The 25,472-nt window shown below is 39.1% G+C and overlaps 1 protein-coding gene across 1 annotated transcript in view; it reads left to right on the forward strand.

Moving 5' to 3' along the window:
* The window catches only part of LOC126163034 (exostosin-3), a 130,886-nt gene that overhangs the window by 17,085 nt on the left and 88,329 nt on the right, over positions 1-25,472 (forward strand). The window contains exon 4 of the mRNA XM_049919907.1: positions 3,682-3,833. Coding sequence (XP_049775864.1) covers positions 3,682-3,833 — 152 coding nt within the window. The remainder of the gene's footprint in view (positions 1-3,681; positions 3,834-25,472) is intronic.

Here is a 25,472-nt window from a genome sequence, read left to right on the forward strand (position 1 = left end):
AAGGTAAATTTCTTCAACAGAGAGCAATTTGAAGGTGACTTGTTCAGTACATTTACTAAAGCTACTGTAAAAGATATAGAAAATGTGATACTTTCACTAAAAAGTAAAACATCAACAGGATGGGATGGGATAATAACAAAAGTGTTAAAAACAGTCTCTAAAATAATTGCGCAGCCACTAACTACAATAGTTAACCAGTCCCTTCAAGGAGGTTATTTTCCAGACACACTGAAGTACGCAGTAGTTAAGCCACTATTTAAAAAAGGCACAAAAGAACATATGGGAAACTATTGCCCTGTCTCTCTTCTTCCATCACAATCAAAAATATTTGAAAAGGTAGTCACCATACAAATTCAAAATTTCATAGATAAATTTAAAATAATTTTAAAAAATCATTATGGATCTCAAAAAGGCAAAACTACAGTATCTGCTATAAATCATTTTGTTGATAAAATTAGCTCATCTCTAGACAACTCACTGCATGACACAGGAATTTTTTTGTGACCTATCAAAGGCCTGTGATAGTGCAAATCACTTCTTGCTACTCTGTAAATTGGAAAAGTATGGACTTAGGGGCATGGTATTAGAATGGTTTAAGTTCTATCTAACCAACCGAAGACAGAGTGGTTATATCATCAGAGAGGGGGACTTATACTTCAAAGTGGAAAACCATTTCACAAGGTTCTGTCTTAGGTTCCATTCTGTTTCTGTTTTACATAAATGATCTGCCACTTAATATTGAGTGTCACTCAGTTTTATGCTCTGATTGTTTCTGGATTGCTGCTGGAAAACCATTTTGGATTGTAATTAGCAGTCTTCGAAAGGGAGGTAAGAAGGAAATGACAAGTATTTTGGACAGGTCAGGAAAACTGCTGGTGAGTCCTGTGGATGCCTTGGGCAGATGGAGGGAATATTTTGAAGACTTGCTCAATGTAGGTGAAAATGCGATCAGTAATGTTTCAGATTTCGAGGTAGAATGGGATAGGAATGATGATGGAAATAGGATCACATTTGAGGAAGTGGAAAAAATGGTCAATAGATTGCAGTGCAATAAAGCGGCTGGGGTGGGTGAAATTAAGTCGGAATTCATCAAATACAGTGGAATGTCAGGTCTTAAATGGCTACACAGGATAATTGAAATGGCCTGGGAGTTGGGACAGGTTCCATCAGATTGGACAACAGCAGTAATCACACCAATCTTTAAACATGGAAACAGAAAAGAGTGTAACAACTACAGAGGTATCTCTTTAATCAGCGTTGTGGGTAAAATCTTCTCAGGTATTGTTGAAAGGAAAGTGCGAGTATTAGTTGAGGACCAATTGGATGAAAATCAGTGTGGGTTTAGGCCTCTTAGAGGTTGTCAGGACCAGATCTTTAGCTTACGGCAAATAATGGAGAAGTGTTATGAGTGGAACAGGGAATTGTATCTATGCTTTATAGATCTAGAAAAGGCATATGACTGGGTTCCTAGGAGGAAGTTATTGTCTGTTCTACAAGATTATGGAATAGGAGGCAAACTTTTGCAAGCAATTAAAGGTCTTTACATGGATAGTCAGGCAGCAGTTAGAGTTGACGGTAAATTGAGTTCATGGTTCAGAGTAGTTTCAGGGGTAAGACAAGGCTGCAACCTGTCTCCACTGTTGTTCATATTATTTATGGATCATATGTTGAAAACAATAGACTGGCTGGGTGAGATTAAGATATGTGAACACAAAATAAGCAGTCTTGTGTATGCGGATGACTTAGTTGTGATGGCAGATTTGATTGAAAGTTTGCAAAGTAATATTTCAGAGCTAGATCAGAAATGTAAGGACTATGGTATGAAGATTAGCATCTCCAAAACAAAAGTAATGTCAGTGGGAAAGAAATATAAACGGATTGAGTGCCAAATAGGAGGAACAAAGTTAGAACAGGTGGACGGTTTCAAGTACTTAGGATGCATATTCTCACAGGATGGCAACATAGTGAAAGAACTGGAAGCGAGGTGTAGCAAAGCTAATGCAGTGAGCGCTCAACTACGATCTACTCTCTTCTGCAAGAAGGAAGTCAGTACCAAGACTAAGTTATCTGAGCACCGTTCAATCTTTCGACCAACTTTGTTGTATGGGAGCGAAAGCTGGGTGGATTCAGGTTACCTTATCAAGAAGGTTGAGGTTACGGATATGAAAGTAGCTAGGATGATTGCAGGTACTAGTAGATGGGAACAATGGCAGGAGGGTGTCCACAATGAGGAAATCAAAGAAAAACTGGGAATGAACTCTATAGATGTAGCAGTCAGGGCGAACAGGCTTAGATGGTGGGGTCATGTTACACGCATGGGAAAAGCAAGGTTACCCAAGAGACTCATGGCTTCAGCAGTAGAGGGTAGGAGGAGTCGGGGCAGACCGAGGAGAAGGTACCTGGATTCGGTTAAGAATGATTTTGAAGTAATAGGTTTAACATCAGAAGAGGCACCAATGTTAGCACTGAATAGGAGATCATGGAGGAACTGTATAAGGGGGGCTATGCTCCAGACTGAACGCTGAAAGGCATAATCAGTCTTAAATGATGATGATGATGACTCAGTTTTATTTGCAGATAAAACATATGTAATCATTGAAAGTGACAGTACTGATCAAATTCTGCAAACTGTATTAAGTACTTAAGAAAAATTAGATACCTGGTCTGATTTAAATGAGTTAAAATTAAACGTGGCAAAGACTCAATTAATGCAGTTCAAAACAAAACAAGCAAAATTAAATGATATTCATAAAAACCAGGATTTTCAGGAAACTAGCTGTGTGAAATTCCTAGGAATGCAACTAGATAAAAATCTTATCGTGGGGATCACATATACAGTACCTTGCAAATAAATTAAATAGCCTAGAATCTGGAATGAGGATATTGCACAATGATACCAGTATGCACATAAGAAAAGTAGTATATCACAGTTTCTTTGAGTTTGTAATAAGGTACGGAATTGCATTTTGGGGTAACTCAAACCATATGTGTCGAATACTAAAACTTCAGAAAAACATCATTAGAAATATGCACAATGTAGGGCGGAAAAAATAATGTCACCCACTCCTAAAAGATCTAAGTATATTAAGTGTTCCCTCATTGTATATTTGTGAGCTGATTATCTTTGTACACTGTAACCCTGATTTATTTGTAGCAAATCATTTTCGACATGATTACAACACCAGAAATCGAAATAAATTTATGCTGCCCACCGACCATTTAAAACTTTATGCTCAAACTCCACATTATATGGGTGTGAAAGTTTACAACAAAGTGAGAGGAAGAGAATTGCTCAGCATAAATTTAGAAACATTGAAAAAATCCTTGTTTGAGAAACTAGTGCAGAAATTTTACCATTCAGTAGAAGAATTCATAAATGACAATCTGAAAATTTGAGCAGGAGAGAACAAATGCTTAGGACTGTTAATTTTTAAAAGTTCATTACTTTTGAAGAAAAATTATTAATTGCTTAATTAAGTAATTATTCAGTACTGTGTATAACATTACTGATATTATAAGGAACATTGTAAACCAGTTTTTTGTGTTTTGACAAGTCTCCTGTACATTAAGTCAATGGCTTGAAATTGTATGTTACCAGACAATAAATTGTATTCTATTCTATTTATTGTTATTTAATAGCAAATTTTTTCAGTGTGTTTAGATCATTTATTCTATGACCAGGTTCAGTCAGCGCAGAACTACGAGATTTAGAATCTCGACGTCAAAAGCTACAGATTGAGGTTGTCAGCCTTACACAGAAGATCGATGAATTGAAGCAGGAACTTCACCATGAACAGACTGAACTTGAGAGATTAAAAATGTCAGTGGAGCAGGTCTGTCAACTATATGTATTTCTATAGATGATGTAAGATAACATATTGCATGCACCACATTTTCTACATGTGACACTAGTATGACATGTATGTTTCTATTATTCTTTGAATAATTCGTAAAAATACTCGAGGTATCACAAATTAGATTCTTATTTTATTCAGTAGTCTTTGTGTATGATTGATAAAAATATGCTTGCATACATGATAGGCCCACCGTAAATATGAGGATAATAGCTTCTGCTTTAGTGTTATAGCAGGAACCAATGCTAGTGAGATAGGAACCGAAGAGTATGTAGAGAGAGTATCCTCATTTTAATTTAATTTTATTACCAACGTAACTGACGAATTGAACTGATGCGAGAGGGTGTGGTTAAGGTGCTGGTGCCATGGTCTCACATTTGTTAGTGGTGAGGTTCCAAATGATTGTCAGCTTATCATTTTGTGTGTGTGTGTGGGGGGGGGGGGGGGGGGAGATATTTGAGTAAACAGTCTTCTGGCTGGTGGTTTGATGTGACCCACCATAATTTCCTCTCCTGTGACAATCTCTTCATAGCGTAGTAACACTTACATCAAAATCTTCAATTATTTGTTCTGTATATTCCAATATTTTTCGTCTGTTAGAAATTTTTCCCTCTGCAACTCCCTCTAGTACCATGGAAGCTATTCCCAGATGTCCTTAACATGTGTCCTATCATTAGAGACAGGAGAAAATGATTTCATTTTATGGCTGATTTTTGGTTGCCAGAGTCAGCGCTAATTTTGCTGAATTCAGTACTATTTTTGCCACTTTCAGTGATTTTCTTTTGCAAATGTAGTGCTAGTAATTGCTAATTTTAGTGCGAGATTTTGCCAATTTCTGTGTTATTTTAGGACAGATTTGATAAAAAATTTTGTCGAATTTTTCTCCCAATGTTGATGTCTTTTTTGCCAATTCTTTTATTAGTTTGTGTATCTTTATTTATGAAGTACCCCATGTTCCTTATTTTTTCTTATTTAATTGTTTTCACGGTTATTTTCGAAATGAGAAGTGCCTGTCAGTTACATTGTATTTGTTGACATCACATATCACATTTATTGAGATTACTGGAAAAAAGGAAATCATTGACATTAAAACCTTTAAATCTAATCAATTAAAGAAAAATAACTCAGCAACCATACAACACTGAAATTTTTTCAGAAGATAGTCCTCTCCTGAAATACACTGTCAATACATCAGAGCTTCAGTACAGCATGGAATGACCACCTTATTCTATATTTGGCTTCAGTATAACATGAGATGTTTCACAACCTCCACATTTCACACTGATATTGAAACTGGCTTTTCCACTAAATTACTAAGGAAATTGTATGTTTTTAGAATATCTACAAGGCTGAGACCTGCCATTCCAGGTACACTTAATGACCACTTTGGTATTTTGGAATTAATATAATTCTTCTTCTTCTTCTCCTCCTCCTCCCCCTCCTCCTCCACCACCACCACAACCACCACCACCACCACCACCACCACCACCATCATCCCATGGTTGAAACAAGAACATAGAGCTGTTAACACTGACTGCTTGGATCTGTGACCATAAGAGTGTAGTTTGAAGGTTGAGTCCAGTGTGTTTCAGTTGTTTCTTCACTTCTCCCTGAATTATATGTCTCATCATGTTTTTCAATATTTTGCTTGTTTCATCACCAGACATTTGTTTTCCCACAATAAAGGACTCTTTTAATTTGGGGTAAAGGTAATATTTTATTTGGCAACAGCACATTTTGGGATATTTTTATGAAACAAATTGTGGCCAAAAGACACAGTTTGGAGAGACATTAATGGAACACATCAGTTAACCTGAATAGTTTCATAGCACGCATGTATAAATACAAAAATCACAAAGTACGGCACTTTAGCTTCACAAACATGCAAATCAGCATGGCCCCTATTCGTTTTTATTCGTTTTGCGTCTATCAGCGAATGACATCACATGACACATGATGTCGTGCAAAGGTGTTTCTGCTGATAAAACAAGTCACTGGGAATGTTTATTTCAGTATTTATTCAATACTATTTTTGCTATTTGTGAATACAGTTTTCAGTGTCAGCCTGATCTCTTTTTAGCCTAAAGTCTTAGGTTATGTGAAAGGTGATAAGGTTGTTGCGAGGTGACAAAACCAGCAAATGTGATTCCAAGCTGTCAGCCATAATACTCACATGCAGCATGCTTTAAGTTTTTCCATTTGGTGAATGTGACGACCATGAAGTTTATTTGATGTCATGTATCATGTTCCGTTATTGGCTTATAGAAACAAATAGCAGAGACACCATGTTGATTTACATATTTGTAGAACTAAAGTGCAGTATTTGGTGGTTATACTTGCATGTTACAAAAGTGTGCATTTTAATTAATGCTCCATATTAAAAATATGTACAGAATGAGTCTTTAATTTTTATGGTTTGCTGTGCAAAAGTGTTGGGCCTTATGATTTGGTTGTTACTAGAATGAATTTCTGCTGTGGATTTCCCATTGTCTCTCTAAAAACTGCCCATTTTGTGTTTTATTTTTCCTGTTATCATTTTTACCTGATTTTGTAGAGAACCTTGCAGCATTATCTATAATTGTACGTATAAAATCAATTAAAATCTTAGACCCCATAAGTTAAATGACATCACAAATCCATATACGGGATCTGATCGATTACAATGACGAATTATATTTGCTGCAGACCAATCCAGACAATTGGTCCCTGTGTTCATTTGTGCTAAAGATTCTATGGTCCACATATTAATAAATAAGTAGAAACAGTAATTCAAAATACTTGGTTTATTAGTAAACACAGTTCACAGAAATTACAGTTCACAAGAATGGCCTTAGGTAAGCCTCCGTAAGAGCTCAATTCTCTTTGATTTTACCTCCATGATATTTTTGAAAGGTGTCACAGTGTGTTAGTTGATGCTTTAGAATAGTATATTCATGGAATTTTTACAGCAAATCATGCTGTAGCGTACAACACATATCTTGTAGTGTCTGCCACTGGAGATGTATGAACATCTGCCCTCAGGGGCTCAGCATTTCTTTGTTGGATACGGACTTTGTGACCCTGGGCTCTTTGAGTTGGGGACTGGTGAGCTCTGGGCATGCTTCAGCAAACACCATGCAGTGTGACAGGGGAACGTTGTGTGTCGCTGGGAATGGGGATGTTGGCTTGACCGCCCGGATCGTGGGGAAGATAAAAAACCTGTATAAAAAACCTGTCAATCTCAAGGTGTACAGCGTGCTGTTGAGATGCATGGCTATTGAGGTAGAACAGTTAATAGCGGGTAATTTCTGAGGAAACTGATGTGCCTCAGTATAAGGTTTATGCAGGCAAGTGGGACTCTGAGTCAGCACTTATCTCCAAAGCTGCTTGTGGGATTGAGCTGGAACTTGCAGAATGTACTACTCCATCCAGTACAAAGGTTGGGCAACTTGTTGGTGCTAACACCCAATTTAACAAGAGGGCTTGTGAAGCCATCGTCCAGACTCGGGAACATTTCAGAATTCTAGTGTGTATAGTAACAGGATGCATGCTGCTAGTCAGAATGTGTTTTTAATACTTAAAAGGAAAGAAGCCAGCTTCAAAAAAGTCTCACCTTTTTACATTCAGAAGAGTGTAGAGGGGTTGTAGGTACATCATAATCTTTTAAGTGGTTGTGAAATGGGACAGTATTGGTTGAAACCTCAAGTTCCCAACAAGCAACCAGTCTGCTGATACCCAATAGCCATGGGTAAAATGTCATTGAGACTGAGCTTCATACCACCTTGAACTACAGCAAAGGCTTCATGACATGCAGAGATCTGGTGGACATTCCCAAAGATGAATTTAAAGCCGATTGGGCCCAAGAAGGCATTGTTGATGTCTATGGTACACTGAATAGTGTGTGGATGGTGAGCTTGTTAAGTCAGACTCATTAATATGTACTTTTAATAGCATGGAACTATCAGAGCATGTCAAGGCAGGTTTCCATTGCTTAAGCATGTGGCTTTATATCCACAACCCAGTGCACTGTTTCAAATGCCAGCACTTTGGGCGTGCTACTCTTGGTTGTAAGGCAGAAGCCACTTGGTAAGGCAGCACACAAAGGACTTGCTTGTTCATCTCCTTTGAAAAGTGTGAATTGCTGTGGGGATCACCCTGTCTAGAGTAGGGACTGCAGTGTATATCTTGAAGAACAGAAGATATAAGAACTTAAAACTACGAAGTGCATACCAAATGTTGAGGGGGGGCAAAAAAAAAAAAAAAAAGGTTATTACAAATGATTGAAGCGATTTCACAGCTCTACAATAACTTTATTATTTGAGATATTTTCACAATGCTTTGCACAAACATACAAAAACTCAAAAAGTTTTTTTAGGCATTCACAAATGTTTGATATGTGCCCCTTTAGTGATTCGGCAGACATCAAGCCGATAATCAAGTTCCTCCCACACTCGGCATAGCATGTCCCCATCAATGAGTTCGAAAGCATCGTTGATGCGAGCTCACAGTTCTAGCACGTTTCTTGGTAGAGGAGGTTTAAACACTTTGCCTTTACAAATGTCTGCTTGTGTCTTGTATGTGTGGATGGATATGTGTGTGTGTGCGAGTGTATACCTGTACTTTTTTCCCCCTAAGGTAAGTCTTTCTGCTCCCGGGATTGGAATGTCTCCTTACCCTCTCCCTTAAAACCCATATCCTTTTGTCTTTCCTTCTCCTTCCCTCTTTCCTGACGAGACAACCGTTGGTTGCGAAAGCTAGAATTTTGTGTGTATGTTTGTGTTTGTTTGTGTGTCTATCGACCTGCCAGCGCTTTTATTTGGTAAGTCTCATCATCTTTCTTTTTAAATATATATATATATATATATATATATATATATATATATATATATATATATATATATATATATATATATATATATATATATATATATATATATATTTTTTTTTTTTTAAAGGCTATGCTGCCCTCCATGTTCCTTATCTCCTTTGCTTCTTTTCTTAAGTAGCCATTTCAGAAGCCCAATGCTGTTACACAAAAAGAGGTTGCTAGTGTCAGCACTAGAACCTTTCATTACCAATGCACTTGTGCTGCTGCATTACTTCAAAATCCATACTTCCCTCCAGAACATCTGAAAAATGGCTGTGGTTACAACATTGTGGAGTTCTTCGTCCTGCCAAAGACTCAGTCTGCTCCACTGCCCAGCGCTGCCACTACCATTTCCATGGTTGTAGCTCCGAAACCTCCCCATGCAAAAAACTTGAAGTCAGAAGCAAAGAATCAATTGCTGATGGAGACAGGAAGTAAGCAGTCTGATGATGTCGACATCACTCCCTCTGACGTCTCTTGTGATTTATCTTCAGAGCTGATGGACCTTCATGCTGGCCTGGGGCACTTGTCTCGCCCCAAGACCAAGCCTTTACCCCATACAAGCTTCACTCCTCAGTGGAAAAAGAGGATGAAAGTACTAACTCCATGATAAAAGATTCCCATACTGCAATGGAACATTGGTGGGCTCAGGACATGTGGAGAAACTGTAATTACTAGCGCAGGAATGCCTCCTGTGCACATAGAGGAAGCACATTTTAAAACGTCTGTATCCCTATACTCCCAGGCTATACCCTCCATTGCAAGGATGACCTGACTGGCAATATGGCCAAAGAAGAGTTCACTTGTTTGTCGACAACAAACACCACTCCTCTTCTTGACCTTGGGCTATTGACCTACAAGCAGTTGCATTTGAAATCCATGTGTATTGGAGGTTTACTGTTCGCCCGCTGTACTTAGCTTCACGAGATATGATAGACTCTGAAGCTCTCATGGATCTTCTAGAACACCTCCCTTGACTGTCTTACTGGGAGACTTCAATATCTGTCATATATTGCAGGGCTCAATCTTTCCTTGCTCTCTGGGTTGGGTTTTGAAGAGCCTAAGGATGTTTCACAAGCTGAGCATCCTCAGCATAGGCACTCCCACTCGTTTCTGTGCTGCTGCTGCTGGGTCATCCTCAGCCATTGATCTCTCCTTCTGTTCTGCAGCCCTCGCAGACTCTGTTCAGTGGAAAGTCACTAATGACCTTAAATCCAGTGACCACTTTCCACTCTGGATTCACCTACTGGATGGAGCTCTCCCTGAAAGGATACAGGAATGATGGATGATCAGCAGAGCCAACTGGACACTACTCAGCCAGCTGACTGTGTTTGAATGCTGCGACAGCATCCAGAGTGGGTGGACCACATCACATGAGTAATCCACCAAGCGGCTGACTTTTTCATCCTGAAGTCCTCTTGTCGTAGTAGGAGGCCACTTGTCCCTTGGCGGACTAATGAGGGCTGTTCAGTACTCTGAATCAGGTGTGCGGCTCAGTGACTGTTTAAATACTACCGAATGGTGAAAAACCTCACAGCCTGTAGCGTATCAAGGGCCAAGGCTCAACACATCATCAGAGAGAGTGAGAAAAGGTCATGGGAAGTGTTCTCGGGCTCTGTCAACAATTACACTCGTTCTGCTGCAGTATGGGCTGTCATCAGGAGGACCTCCAATAAAGGCAGTTGGTTACCTGTAGCGGCATTATTGAAACAGGACTGTCTTCAAACAACACCTAGAAACATTGTGCAGATAATGGTAGAGCATTTCGCAACTACTGCTGCCGCTGCTAGCCAGGATCCAACGTTCCATCGTTACCGTGCCACCATGAAAAGGGGTTCCATGGACATCTCCCCATCATGAATCTGTTCATCTTATCAAAGGAAGTCCTCTTACAATGTTTTAATTCGATGTGATAGATAGGCCAAGATAGTACTGAGTTGGTAATGTGCTGTTGAATAGTTTCAAGCAGGAGAATGGTATTCCTCGGGGCCATGTTTTAAGTGCTGCCCTCATGCCATAAACACACATCTGTGGTAAGAAGTCCCATACAATCATCCTTATTTGTGGACAAGTTTGTAGTTTTCTGTTCCTCCTCCAGTATTGCAACAGCAACTCATCAGTGGTCACTTAGAGTAAAGAGGCAGGAGTGGACTGCAAAGTCTGGCTGTACTTTTTCTACATAGAAGTATGTGTGTGTGTGTGTTCATTTTAATTGTTCTCATTGTATTTTTAATGTATATGAATTGCATATGTGGAACAAAGTTCTCCCTTTTTACAAACTCTGTGCGGTTTTTGGGCCTCAAGTTTGACTCCAGACTGTCATGGTTACCACACCCGAAGGAACTGAAGGCAAAGGCCCAGAAGGCACTGAACATTTTTGTCTGTCTTGGACACGGGTCTTCGGGAGTGGAAAGGGCGCATCTGCTCCAGTTCTATAGAGCTTTCATGCAATCATGGCTGGACTATGGGAGCACAGTGTGTAGGTCAGTGAGGCCTCCTTACCTGAAGATAACTGACGCTGTACATCATGAGGGGATCAGGCTCGCCACAGGCACTTACAGGGCCAGCACCACACCCAGTGTCTGTGCTGAGGCTGGTGAACTGCCTCATACCTTCCAGCAGCAGCTTCTCATGGTGCGTCAGGCATGTCAGTTTCTCAGGTGAAACCAGTCTGTGGAAGCAACCAAATGGAAACAATCGATTCAGTTGGTTGGACTACTCGTTCATTGTTTCAAGTGAAACCAGTCTGTGGGAGCAACTGAATGAAAACAATTGTATCAGTCGGTCATAGTTTTAAGTGTCGGTTGGATTCTTATTCATCTATTTTTTTCGAGTGAAAGCAGGCAGTGTTAGCAATCAAATCAAAAGATTCAACACCATTGTAGCTTTGCATATTGACTGAATTATTCATTCTTTCTTTTCAAGTGAAAACAATCACTACTCATTCTTTTAACTGAAACCGCACTGTAGTGTTTTAGCTGACTGAACTATCCATTCGTTCTTCTGAGTGAAACTGCCCTGTAATACTTTAATTAGATTAACTAAAGCAGTGCCACATTATACTGACAGAGGGTGGCCCTAAGTGAAGACATATGACGGGGATATGCCAAAGTTAAGATAAGCAGTATACATGTTCTTTTAATTATGAATTGAATGGACTAATTTTTCTTTTCATCATTTAAAGCGGATTTGTATACTTTTGTCGATTAAATTGTTCTAGTTGTGATTAACACACAACTAATCAACCTGACCTATCACTGGGATAGGCTTGCCATCACTTAAAATGCCGATCACAGACAAAAACTCTGAAAACCCTGGACGTGTGGGTCAAATCAAATATTTTGCCAAACACACACAGTCTGTAGGTGATAAGTTGGCTGCTGGCCACAATGTTCTGCAGGGAGCGGGGACATAAGAGGGGGAATATGTCCTCGCTTACGTTTCAGTGCTAACAATACCAGTGGGCAAACACATTCTACTTGTCAGCAGATATAAATTAAATGTAAAAGTAGCAAGGATTTGTGAAAGTGCATTATAGAGACCTTCATACATAGTACTAATTTGCAATAAGGAAAATGAACGTAAATTAAATCAGTTTTATACAGCTCAGTGAGTAGAAGGCAAATGACATTCAGGACATTCATTTGTCTGGCAGGCGGGGTGGCATTGCAGTGTATGCAAGCACCCATTGTCGGTGGCTTCTCATTGTTTCAATAAAGAAGTATGGAAAATACAGGGTGTCTCAAAATCACCTTTACAACTTTCATCACATATATTTTAGAAATGGGGATAGGTAGAAAAGCGCCGTTTGTGGCATGATGTTCGTACACACCTAAGGTTCTAGTAGCCACGTACGAGTTATTTTAGAGCTGAATTCGGGACACGTTAAAAAAATTTGGTATTACAAAAGAAGTCTGAATTGAATGAAATAAATGGAAACTATCACATTCATTTGTCACAAAAAGTACATTAAATTATATTTTGTTCGTACCTTCTAAAATGAAATAGTGCAAACAGGCATACTGTATTTATCAGTGCTGTAAATTTTCATCAGCATGTCTGTATACTTCAATAGCCCTTTGAAAACATTCAACTCAAGTTTCATAATAATTCATTCTAGTCACCAACGTTGCTTCTAGAGCAAACTGTGTTTTATCATTGCTTCGTACATGACTCATTTGGGAAAACACCCTCTCAGTAACAGGATATCAATACAGGTGAAGTGAACATAGAATTTGGAATAAATCATTTTGTAATTGTTAAATCTGGCACAAATAAGAGTCTCAAATTACTTTTAAAAAGATTTGGGACAGAGCTAGAAAAATCGTGACCGTCACAAGAAAAGGGGGGATGGATGGTTACATTAAATGCGTGCATCGTCTGAAGCACACAAGTTATGTAAGTGATAGTCCAGTTCCATGCCATCATTAAAGTGTGCTGTTGCTGCTGTGATGTGAGCTCACAGTTCGTGCAAGTCCTGGGGCCGGGGGAAAGAGTGCAATGGGTTCCGCAGGACATGAGTGTCCGATCTGATCTATACAAACCATTCCACACACTGTGCCAACTGATGGAGGATGGTCAGTCAATAACTAACTTGGTGGGGAGGGGAGGGGGCAGGAAACAGCTTTAGTGTGTGTAACATTACGTCACAAACTATACCTTTCTATTATTCCCATTTCTAAAACACATGATCGAAGTTGTAAAGAAAATTCTGTAATATACTGAATGCACATAGGAAAGTGGCTAAGCATGCTTGCTGCTGACTTTTAATAGACTAAAACGAAGAAACTATCTATAACTAGGTTCCCGTTTAGTGAATTTTAAGTAAGGTTTATTATTACCTATTTCCAATCACCTGAATTTCCACAGAAACAAAAAAAAGTTCTAGGTTCACCCCAAACAGCTGTATACAAATCCCTCCAGCATACCTCTGTATGCTATCAAAACTAGGACCGGTTTGAGGAAATCCAGTCATATTGCAGCCATAGTTGGGGGGAGGGGGGGGGGGGGAGGTTGCAAAGGTTCCCTTAAGTATATATGAAGAAGAAAGGAACCTTACCTCATTTTAATGACAGTTTGCGTTCCGTTTTATAGACAATGTGTGATGATGTCCACAAATGCCAAATCATTTGAATATTCAGCCATTTATTTGTCTGGAAGGTAAATATTTTGTACAGAAAACTGTCATCAGCTACATATGTATGCCTCATGTTTTCAGATTTACAGGTAGTGTCATAGCTATTAAAAATTCACACGTACAAATTTTCAGGACTATCTGTATGGCGTTAAGACTCTGTGCGGGACTAGGAGAGATTATTTAATATTTATTCGTCCATTTTTAAATTGTGTTATATTTTTAAAAAATTCTGTTTAAATAGTTATTTTCAGCTTTTTAGTCTTGTTTGTGTGAAAATTTTCAGTTGATTTCAAACATTTTGATGAGATTACAGGAGGATGTGTGGTAAACTTCTGGTTTATTTAAGTTTCTTTTCAAATGAGTCAACCAATATTTGCTTCCTCATAGGCATATCTTGCGAGAAGACCGCGAATGTAAAAACTAGAGAGAATCGAGCTAACAGGGAAGCTTAGCAGCAACCTTTCTTAAGTGCGAAACATTTGCGACTGGTACAAGAAAACGGGGAAATAGCAATGGTACACCAAGTACCTACTCTCCGTCATACACCAGAAAAGAAAGCAAGTTAATATTGCATTGTCATCCAGTTTTGTTTTAAGTTAAAAAAAAAAAAAAAAGACAAGAAACTGACATAATAAAAAGTGTTACAAAGTGATTGTTCATTTATATGTACAAAAAATTTACACTGCAGCACTAGATATTAACTTTGAAAACCAACAAAAAATTGATATTTAATGCCACAAATACAAAGATTCGTATTTCAGTAAGTAAATACATTTAGAATGTATTTCTAGAAATATACTTTTTGTGACTCTTCAAGCTTTCGTGGCAGATGTGTTGTAAATTGTTATCACGGTTTTGCCGCGAGATCATGTTGTGCAAATTCCACAATATTTTCTTGGAGTGACTGTCCAACATCTCCAGGTGGTTCAACCTTGCTCGTGGCTAGGTACGACTGACGGTATCCGCACACCGATGCCCCGTTTTTAGAACACATGCACGAAGAATGCACAGCCGCGGAAATCGCGCTTGCGCAGTGATTTGCCATATTCAAACTCCCTCTGCCAAAATTCGCAGAGTGGTTCTCCTGCACGTGTGCTGTATGCTGCGTTTGTCAAGTGCGGCCAGATGTTACTCACCAACGGCCGTACTAGGCCAGTGTTATGACAGGCCTGTTACCGAAGAATCTTGATTTTCGTGTCGTCATTTAATAGCAGCCAATGCAGAACTCCAGGCTGTGCTCAACTGAAATCCCGTATCCTTGTTGATGAGTTGAGCACAGCGTGGGACCCTGCATTGGCTGCTATTAAATCACGATGTGAGAATCAAGATTTTTCGGTAACAGGCCCGTAATAACACTGGCCTAGTACGGCCGTTGGTGAGTAACATCTGGCCGCACTTGACAAACTCAGCGTACAGCGCACGCGCGGGAGAGCTGCTCTGCGATTTTCGGCAGAGGGAGTTTGAATATGGCAAATTACTGTGCATGCACGATTTCCGTGGCTGCGCAATCTTCACGCACATGTTCTAAAAACAGGGCATTGGTGTGCGGATACCGTCAGTCGTACCTAGCCATGAGCAAGGTTGAACCACCTGAAGATGTCAGACAGTTGCTCTGAGGAAATATTGTGGAACTTGCACAATGTGATCCGGCGGCAAACCCATGAAGACTATTTACAATATACTTTTTATTCGCATGTCCTTACATAAGACATTTTATTTGTCTCTAAAAAATTTGTTGATTGTTAAACACACTTGACTGTCCCATTACTGCTGAATATACAGTATCATTGCTTGTCCAACTAAGGGATGCCTATTTACCAATCATCCAAAACCAACGAGGCCATTTGCGATCTGTGCAAAGTGTATGCTGGAGTCCCTCGATGTTGGGCAGGTACAGGCCCAAATCTGGGGTTTTAACTGACTGCCATCATGGATACTGCAAAGGTCCAGAATAATTCGAAATATAGTTCAGTACAGAGTAGATGGCCATTCTGCTTCTGGTTTTAAAATGTCACTTTCCAACATTTTAAATGAGTTCCTCAAGTATGTAGCTGTATCCACAAAGGGGTCGATGCAAGGGGGTTCTGTTGGCTGCTCTGCTGTTTACCCGGATCATGTTCTCAAGATTCTGTTGCCTAGAGTTCACTGTATTTGATGCAGAACGATCTGCGGTCTTGAGGGTGATGGAGCAGGAGCAGATGAGATGTGCCATTCACACTAAATACCTTATCTTTTCCAACTTCTTGATCACTCTTTAGTCTCTGCAGTACTTGTATCCAGATGATAAAGTAGTCCAGTATATTCAGGATGCCCTTCTCCACTTACATAGGCTGAGGAAGATAGTGTCTTTGTGCTGGGTGCCAATGCACATGGTTATTGTGGGCAATGAAAGGGCAGGTGTAGCAGTCGAGGTGGCCTGTCATGTCATGTCATGTCATGTCATGTCATGTGTCATTTCCTTGCATGCTATCATCTCACTGTTACAGTACAGAATCGAGCATCAGTGGGAAGATTAGTGGCTGGAAGTGACAGACAGTAGGATGTGTCTAGTAAAGTCCACAATGTGGCCGTGGAGTACTTCATTCCAACTAAGCAGATGGGACGAGGTCCTCCTTATTCGCTTTCACATAGGCTGCAGCCCTATGATGCGTGGCGAGAGAACCTTCCAGTGCATGGTGCTTGTGGCTTATAGATCACAGTCCCACATTTTATTAGACTGTGTTTTATTTTGAGACTAGAGGACAGTGGCAGGTCTGCCAACAGATTTTTAAGTGATATTCAAATGAATGTAGTGAGAGTTTTGATGTTTTCTAATATGTCCAACTTGTTCCCTAACATTTTAGGGAGAGGTAATTAATGTGCTAACAGGGTGACTGGTTCACCAAAGTTTTTTTGTAAGTGGTCAACCACTCTCATTTCCCTGTCTTTTAGATCCTCTGTCATTATACTTATGTTTTAATCCCAGGTATAGCACGTTTCACCCTCTCTCCATTGTCTTGAGGCACGTAAAATATAGTGTGTATGTGTGGGTCAATGTAAATGAGGTGGGATCTTTTAATATAACCTTGCTGTTGAGCAACCCCCCCCCCCCCCCCCCACCCAACACGCACACACAACGGATCTATGTGACACTTTCACGCTTACTAAATGAACCCATGACAGGACACACTGTTCTTTATATCGTATCAGTTTCTTCCGTCAGTCCTACATAGTAAGAGTCCCACACTGAAGAGCAATACACTAGTATTGGTCAAACATACGGTAGCCAGCTGCTAGAAAAGAGCAAGTTCTCTCACGTACGCAGTATTGGATTGTATGGGTATCCCTTTAGGTCCTTTCAAATTTCCTCCATTGTACAATTTTAGTTGATTTTATATCGTGTGGTCAGGGAATTGTAGTATGATCAGTGAAACTGTTTCAGAAAGCATTCTTCCTGTAATCCCCTGTTTGGGTGTTGGTATGACCTTCAAGAGACTGGGTAGTTGACTTTGTTATGTTTATTGATTTAATGTAAGATTTAAGCTCCTTAAGATTGTTTTGTCAGGTAATTACAAAAAGAATTTTATTTTTTAATTCGTTGAATGCTTCATGCGTGGCTTTCCTTATGCTTATTTTAGCTTTGTTCGGCTTTTGTTTGTCTACAAGAATTTAGCTGCAATTTAGTCAATGAATAAAGATGTCTTTGCTTTTGGAGCAACTTTATGACTTGGCTGTCGAACCACAGTGGCTCTTTGTCACAAGTTTGCTTGATGCAGATCCCTCTGAGGCATATTTGACAATGCACTTGAATTGTACGTATTTATACTCGTCATTTTTCTGTCTCGGAGATGGAAGTTTGATGTTGGCTGCTTAGGTAATCTGAGATCAATTTCTTGCTGCACTTACTAGGTAGAAATATCTTTCTATTTTCGTTAACATTTCCATTAAGACTCACATTCAGTGATACTATAAGGGCCTTGTGCCCAGTAGTTCCTTCTCTGCTTTAACAGAATCCAAAGTTGGGGCCTATCTGTAATGAAGAAATCGAAGATGTTACCCCCACGAGTCAGTTTTCTGACAGTCTGCTCGAGATAATTTTGTGATAAGGCATTTAGCACAATATGTTATGCATTCCTCTCCGAGCACCAAGCATAATCACTTGAGTCTCTCAGACTGTGGGTGGTAAGTTGAAATTTTTCCCAAACACCATAAAAAGAGAAGAAAGTTAAATGCAACTTTCTACAAGTTTTTCCAAAAACATATCATTGTTGAGGTAGTGGGTCTATTGAAGCACTGGATTACCATGTTCGATTGACCTTTAACTTCTGTCTTCACCCAGATTATTTCACATTCAGGATCTGTACTAATGTTTCAGGAATCTTTCTTTTCCTAGTAGGAGCATATAAGTGATACTTGACTTGGAACTTCGTGCTGGATGAGAGATTTGTGATAAGTGCAAGCTGAGTAAGGAGCCAATGACTTTGGGTACTCTCAGGAAAACCGAATTGAGATTCTGTCCAGACCTGGCGATTTACTTGTTTTTAATTTTTACAGTTGCTTTTCAGCCCCAGAAATGCCTATTTCTGTTTTTACCATACTGGAGTCTTTGTGACAATCAAATGATGGTATGTCTGTACAATCCTCTTGCATGAATCATTTTTTAATTGTGAAATGTAAAACTTCTCCTTTCATTTTGCTGTCTTCTATTGCCGCACCAAACTGGTAGACAGGTGGCTGGATGTAAGCCTTCAACCCTTTTAGCAATTTTACGTAGAACCTCTATTTTCTCGGGCTCTTGGCAAGATCCTTCACTGAGATATGACAAAGGAATTTGTGTGTTTCACGCATCAGTCTTTTTAAAGCTGCACGAATTTCTACTGACTTTTAGCTGTTGACATTTGCACATTCGCGTTTCATCTGAGAATGTCCGCCCCGGTAGCTCAGTGGTCAGCATGACAGACTGTCAATCCTAAGGGCCCGGGTTCGATTCCCGGCTGGGTCGGAAATTTTCTCCGCTCAGGGACTGGGTGTTGTGTTGCCCTAATCATCATCATTTCATCCCCATCGACGCGCAGGTCGCCGACGTGGCGTCAAATTGAAAGACCTGCACCAGGCGAATGGTCTACCCGACGGGAGGCCCTAGCCACACAACATTTCCATTTCCATTTCCTGAGAGTGCAACAATCTTTGATTCCTCAGCATTTTCCAAATTTTGCTATTAAACTACAGTGGGTCTGTCATGCCCTTAATCCACCTACTTGGCATAAACCTCTGCAGAGCATGATTTAGTATCAGTTGAAACATTGCCATAATTCATTTATGTCCATTATATTGGAACTAAATGGAATCCATTCTCTGTCTAAGTACGATGCTATCAACTATTTATCTACTGTTTCCAGTAAATAGTCTCCTAGCTTTCTGGATGAATTTATTAGCTTTGTAACTATCATTGCTGTGATATTATGATCAGTAATCTTTGTCTCTGTAGCCCACTGATGCTGTCATTAAAGTCTTGTCTATTTGTAGGGTCAAAATTTAAAATATCTCCCTTGCATCTGCATTGTCAAACTAGCTGCTGAAGACTCATGTAGTTAACTAATAATAAATTAACAGTTTTCTTTCTCCAACCTGCAGTGATGAATGCTACACTCTGTAATTAAAAAATGCTGATAATCTCCCCTCTCCAAATTTCTTGGAGGTGTTTCTCTATCCTAAGAAACTCGCACGTGCTTACCGCACATACTCTGCTACCACAATATCTGCATCCTGCATGTGGTGCACATCTGACCTATCATTGGGGTCTAAAGCCTCTTGTACACTAAAATGAAGAACAAGCAAATGTGCGTTCGCAAGTAATGTGCAGGGGCTTTGCTTGGCACACCATCACTGACTTATACCTGCAAATAAGCATTTACATTGTAGCATATGGAAGAGAAGGGACACAGTGTGTTTTGCTTTTTGATGCAAAAACGTTGTCGCAGTAAAGTTACTTAACCAATATTCAGTACAGTGTGATGGAGAAAGGAAACAAAAAAGTTGTTTTATTTTGTGTGGTGAGCTCGCTGTTGATCGTGAAAATAAAACTACATAGTCACAGAAAAATGTGGTGTCTGAATTTTTTCGCAGGTGTGAAAGAAATGGTGGTTTGGTTCTGATGAGTGATTTGCAGCTGCAACCATCATTTGCTTTATTCCAAAACTTCACCTGCATGTCAGTAGATGATTTTCACCTTCTTTTAGCTCCTACTGAATTGAAGTTTCAAAGCAAGACACTAATTATCGAGAAACACTATCGGCAGAAGAGAAGCTAGCACTAATGCTATGATTCTTAGTGACAGGTGACAGACTAGCTTCAAATACCTATGTAGTAAATCAACTGCATCTGTTTCCAAAACAATTCCTGAAGTGTTTAGTGCAATGTGTGAACCACTTATTGATTTTGTAAGGTGAATGCAAAGGACTTACTATCAATAAAAATGAGTAATGTAAAGTAAAATATATGGAAGACCAGCATTATAAGCTATTTCGTTGTGTATGCTTTACAGTTTACAGGATAACACACATTATTCTCAGAGGGCAAACAGTTTTCACCTTTTGTTTTGTTTTGTTTTGTTTTGTTTTGTTTGCAACATGATGATGATGATGATGATAGAAGGGAGAGGGTGAAACCTGGTGCCGGCACTATTTAGACCAGAAAATTGGCACAGAGTCTGGTGATCAGAAACTTTATTGTCACCAGTTTTCCTCCCCTTGCTGACCAATACCGGCAAGGAAAATTTTTTCCAACACCAGGATTCGAACTAGCTTATCCCCAGGTTGAGTGCCACTGCACAAGCATGCGTTAGTGATCTCAGCCATGGAGGCGGGTACTTACTCTGTTTGTGTATTTAAATTTTGTAATATAGTAGCAAAACTGTGACAGAACACAGATACCTTGAAGGGCAAGCTACGGAATGATCAGACCTTTTGTATCTTTTTATTTTATGTTCGTCTGTGTTATCTGTTTATTTTGACGACATTTATTTTTCTGAGAGCAATTACATGAACAAATAAAAAATAAAGAAGAACCAGAAAAAATGAAACCAGAAAGAGTGTGTATCACATTATCTGTCAGTTATGCAGTATCTGTTGATGTGCTGGGAGAAGAAGGGTACACTGTGTCACTAGACATGACTTCTTCAGAGGAGCAGTTTAAATTGTCCATATCTGGCTGGAACAAGATTTCCTGCAGAAGTAAGAAATGAATTTGTGCAATATTTTTAATCAGATAAAGGGTAGGACAAATGACAGGATAAATATTGCAAAGCTGAGTAAATACTCTCTTTCTTCAGTTCTCATTAAACTAAGTAAATGAAAATGCTGTTGCTAAGTGCTCATGGCTGTACTAACTGAAGAACATCTGTTTTTCTCACTTCATACTGATCAAGCAGGAATGCTCATTCCCAAGGTTGTACACTCTTTGCACCTTTCTTGTCTAAAAGAAGATAGTAGGGAGTTCATTTTCTTCCTCCCTTCCTCTGTTGTCATTTTAAGCACTTTGGCAGTTTCTTGCACTTTTGCAGTTTCTTGCTAAGCATCTTTTTCTTTTAAGTGTTTTATGTTGTGGACCACTAGGATCCCACAAGCACCTGTGGGATCAGTACTCTTTCAACAGATGTACACTATCATCCAGCTACTCCGACATCACGAAAATCTCATTCAGTAAACAACAACAAATAGTTTATGTGCAAAAAACATCAGACAGTGGCAAAGTGAATGCATTCTGTTTGTAACACTGAAGCTAGTGCTGAAATGGAGAGGGTATGAACTTCTTTTGATGGTTCGCTCTAAAACTGACAAACAGTGGATCACAAGCAAGCACCTGTGAATTCAACTTGCACTCAACTGAACACCACATGCCTAGCATTTACAACAGAGCCTCTGACTCAAGCCCTCAATTAGGCTCTAAAACAGAGAACTGTCTTCAGTTTTGCAAATGATGCTGCAGAATGCTAGCTCAACATCCATCCGATGTGTGAGGCTAGCTATCTTTACCATTCAGCCAACCCAACCTCTGAATCCAGGTGACAGGCACCATTAGTGCCAACATTAGCTGTTATCTGCATCCAGCTACAGCCAGTGTTCTCAATAGCTGCCTGCAGGGCCTGCTCCACATTTCCCCTAGAAAATATGTCGACTGATCTCGGACCTTTCTTCCTGACCTGCCTATTTCCCTGAGACACTCCGTTACTTACCTTATGAATCCTACAGTGGCCTGGAAACATGCCCTTGGTAATTGGCCAGAGGCTTCAGCCCCTGTCCCAGTCACAAAAGAAGAGGTGTATCATGCTGGCTTAAGTGTAATCTCACCATAGGGGAAGACATCAGGTCTGTTTTAAGTGTAAAGGGACAGTCAAATGTCCAGTATCCAGTAGCCTTGTGGTCAGTCTCCACTTTCTTGTTCCAGCCAGAGTTGCGTGAACATTCCACAGTTCATCATTGATTCTCAGGAAAGTGTACATAAGTCTGTTGAGACTAGCTGTGACATTGGAGTGCCTAGGTGATGCTGTAGGCACAACAGTTCCACAACTTTTGTTGGAGTTGCCTCATTGGCATCACAGCCCAGGGAAACAGCCTGAAGTCTGTCAACCGTGGTCAACATAGCTTTCAGCTGTTTCTGTAGGTAGAAAATTCTTCCTGCATCCATACACAATTGATGCATTTGTTTCCTATCCATAGTTACCAGCCTTCAGCTATACAAGAAGATATGAGGTGTAATCAAAAAGTAATGGGAATTTTTTAATTTTGCAGGCCTAATGTATCAAACTTACAATTTTTTTTTTTACCTTGTTGGTACACATGTTTGTGTTTGCATTTTCAGCTGTTTTGAATATTGTTGACAATCAAGAAGGTTATACGAGTTTTTCAGTGCTCAGCGAATTTTTTGTTTCAAAAAAGGTGAATCAAAGATTTTGCATTAAGTTTTGCTTGCAAAATGGAATAAAGTGCAGCATCACATTTTAAATGTTAACTGTGGCTTTTGGCAAATCTACTATGGGTAAGACAAGAGTTTAAGTGGTATAAATGTATTGAAGAGGGTCAAGGTGATGGTGAAGAGGACGACCACCCTGGATGCCCTAGTTCATTGATTACTGATGGCAATGTGGAAGAAGTAAAGAAAATGGTTCTGGAAAATTGCCGAGTCACCATTGGAGACATTGAAGATGATTTTGGCACATTCTTTGGCTCATTCAAGCTGCTTTTTCTTTTCTTTTTTTTTTTGCTTGAAATGTGTAGCAGCAAAGTTTGTTCCAAAATTGTTAAAATTCAACCAAAAACAGCATCACATAGACATCACTCAGAAGTTGCTGAATGACGTTGACATCAATCCATAACTTCTTTAGAAGTTTATAACACATAACGAGGCCCACTCATCCCAATGGAAACTGCCTGAAAAGAAAAGAAAGAAAAGAGAGAGAGAAGTAAAAAATTGACAGGTTCAATCACATGTGAATGTTCTTTTTGAACACTGTGGGATAGTGGGGATAGTGCATCATGAGTTCCTGTATTATGGTTGTACGGTCAGTAAGGAATACTACCTGCAAGTTATGCGACAGAATTGCTCAAACACCATAATGAAAAGTGAGATCTAGAAGTGCTTCCAAAATTGGAAAAAGTGCTGGCAAGAGTGTAAAGTGTGTGTAAGTATTTGAGGGGGATTACTTTGAACGGGACAAAGTTGATGTTGATGAATAAATAAAGATTCTTTAATAAAAACAAAAATTCCCATCACTTTTTGATCACACCTCATATATACTAATAACTCATGTGTTAAATACTTTGATTCCCTTCTGTCTGGTTTTCCCACAGTTTATGTTCCACTTTTGTAAAATGATTTTCTCCAGACATAAGCTCTCAGACCTTTCTTTCTCAGCTTAGGATCTATTTTAATACTGGTTGTCTTGTTTTAATGATAAATGCTCTTTTTGCCCATGCTTATCTGCTTCTTATGTCAGTTTTACTTCATCTGTTATTATTTTCCTTCCATGTAGGAGAATTCCTTCACTTCATTTACTGTGTGGTCCTCAGTACTTTAGTATTTCTTTAGCTTCCTCTTAGTCCATATTCTTTGCACAGTATGCTGTTCATTCAATTCAGCAGGTCCTATAATTTTTCCTCTCTTTCAAACAAAACAGCAATGTCAACATGGAATCATATTAATGATTAACCTATCATGCTGAATTTTAATCCTAGTCTTGAACTTTCTTCAGAAGCTGTGACATAGTCTTGAACAGAACAGTGACCCAGAAAGTGTAAAATAAGTTTTCTTTATTTCCATCTGCAATCACAAAATGGTTTAGTCCTTAGACTTCCAGTTGTAGTAAGTGATGACCATTATCAAGCAGCAGAATGTGGGATAACCAAATACAACTAGTGTACAGTCTACACTTTAAAACAGTAAAAAGTACCTTAATGAAAAGTATTACTTTCATACATGTGGAAAAAATGCACTGAAAATATTACATCAATACAATGACGATGTCACCATGGTTTCATTATATTAGGATATTTTTTAAAACAGGTATGCCTCATCGTATTTTAAGTCTATATTTACCACATACGTGAAAGTAACACTTCTCATTGTGGCGTATTTCATTGTTTTAATATGGAGGCTGAGGCTGTTCATTAGCTACATTTGGTTCTCCCATGTTTCATTGCATATCTGGAGATGATTATTGCTGACCAAAACTGGTAGTCTAAGGGCCAAACAATTTTGTGATCATAGATGGAAATAAAAGAGATTTATTCTAGCATTTTTTTTATTTCCCTCATTGCATCTTCAATACACATTTTGAATAATAGAAGAGAAAACAGAATCCATGTCCTACACACTTTTTAATCTGAACACTTCTCTCTTGGTGTTCCATTCTTAATGTTCCTAATTCTTATCCATATGACGCATTTGCCTGTCTTTCCTTCTAGTGTATTATTCTGTGGAATTCAAGACATCTCGCTCCACTTTTCTGATTCGAATGCTTTTTGATAAATCCTATGAAAGTGTATTTATTTTTCATAAGTCTTGCTTCGATTATCAAGTATAACATTGCAGCTACCTCTCTGTACCTTTACTTTTCCTAAAACCAAAGTTATTGTCATCTAAACTATCCTGAAATTTTCTTTTAAATTCTCTTATATATTATTCTGGTCAGCTATTAAAATGCATCAGCTGTTTGGTTAAATGTGTGATATTTGTTATTGGAGTTTACAGGAAAGTCCAGTGGTGTGTCTTCAGTCTCACAGATTCCATATACTAGCTTGAATAACTGTTTGTTTGCCACTACCCTCAGTAATTTTTAAAATTTTGGAGGATTGCTATTCATCTCTTCTGCGTAGCTTTCTTGCAAGTCTACTGAAGCTGTGGCAATTCTGTTAAAAATCAGCCTACTCTTGTCATTAACTCTTTGAAGGATGGGCATCACTGTAACCTACCACATATGTAGACGCTTTGAAAGGGCAGTGGTCACTGTGGCTGACCACATTATTTGCCTCAGTTGAACACTCAGGTAGGTATTCTCTCAACTAACCAATTAACTGTTGACTTTAGTTTCACTAGATGGCAGGAAAAATCACAGTGCAGTACTTTTGCACATATTTAATGAAATGATCTGGCATTTCAT

This window comes from Schistocerca cancellata, chromosome 2 (genome assembly GCF_023864275.1).
Source record: "Schistocerca cancellata isolate TAMUIC-IGC-003103 chromosome 2, iqSchCanc2.1, whole genome shotgun sequence".
Lineage (NCBI taxonomy): Eukaryota > Metazoa > Arthropoda > Insecta > Orthoptera > Acrididae > Schistocerca > Schistocerca cancellata.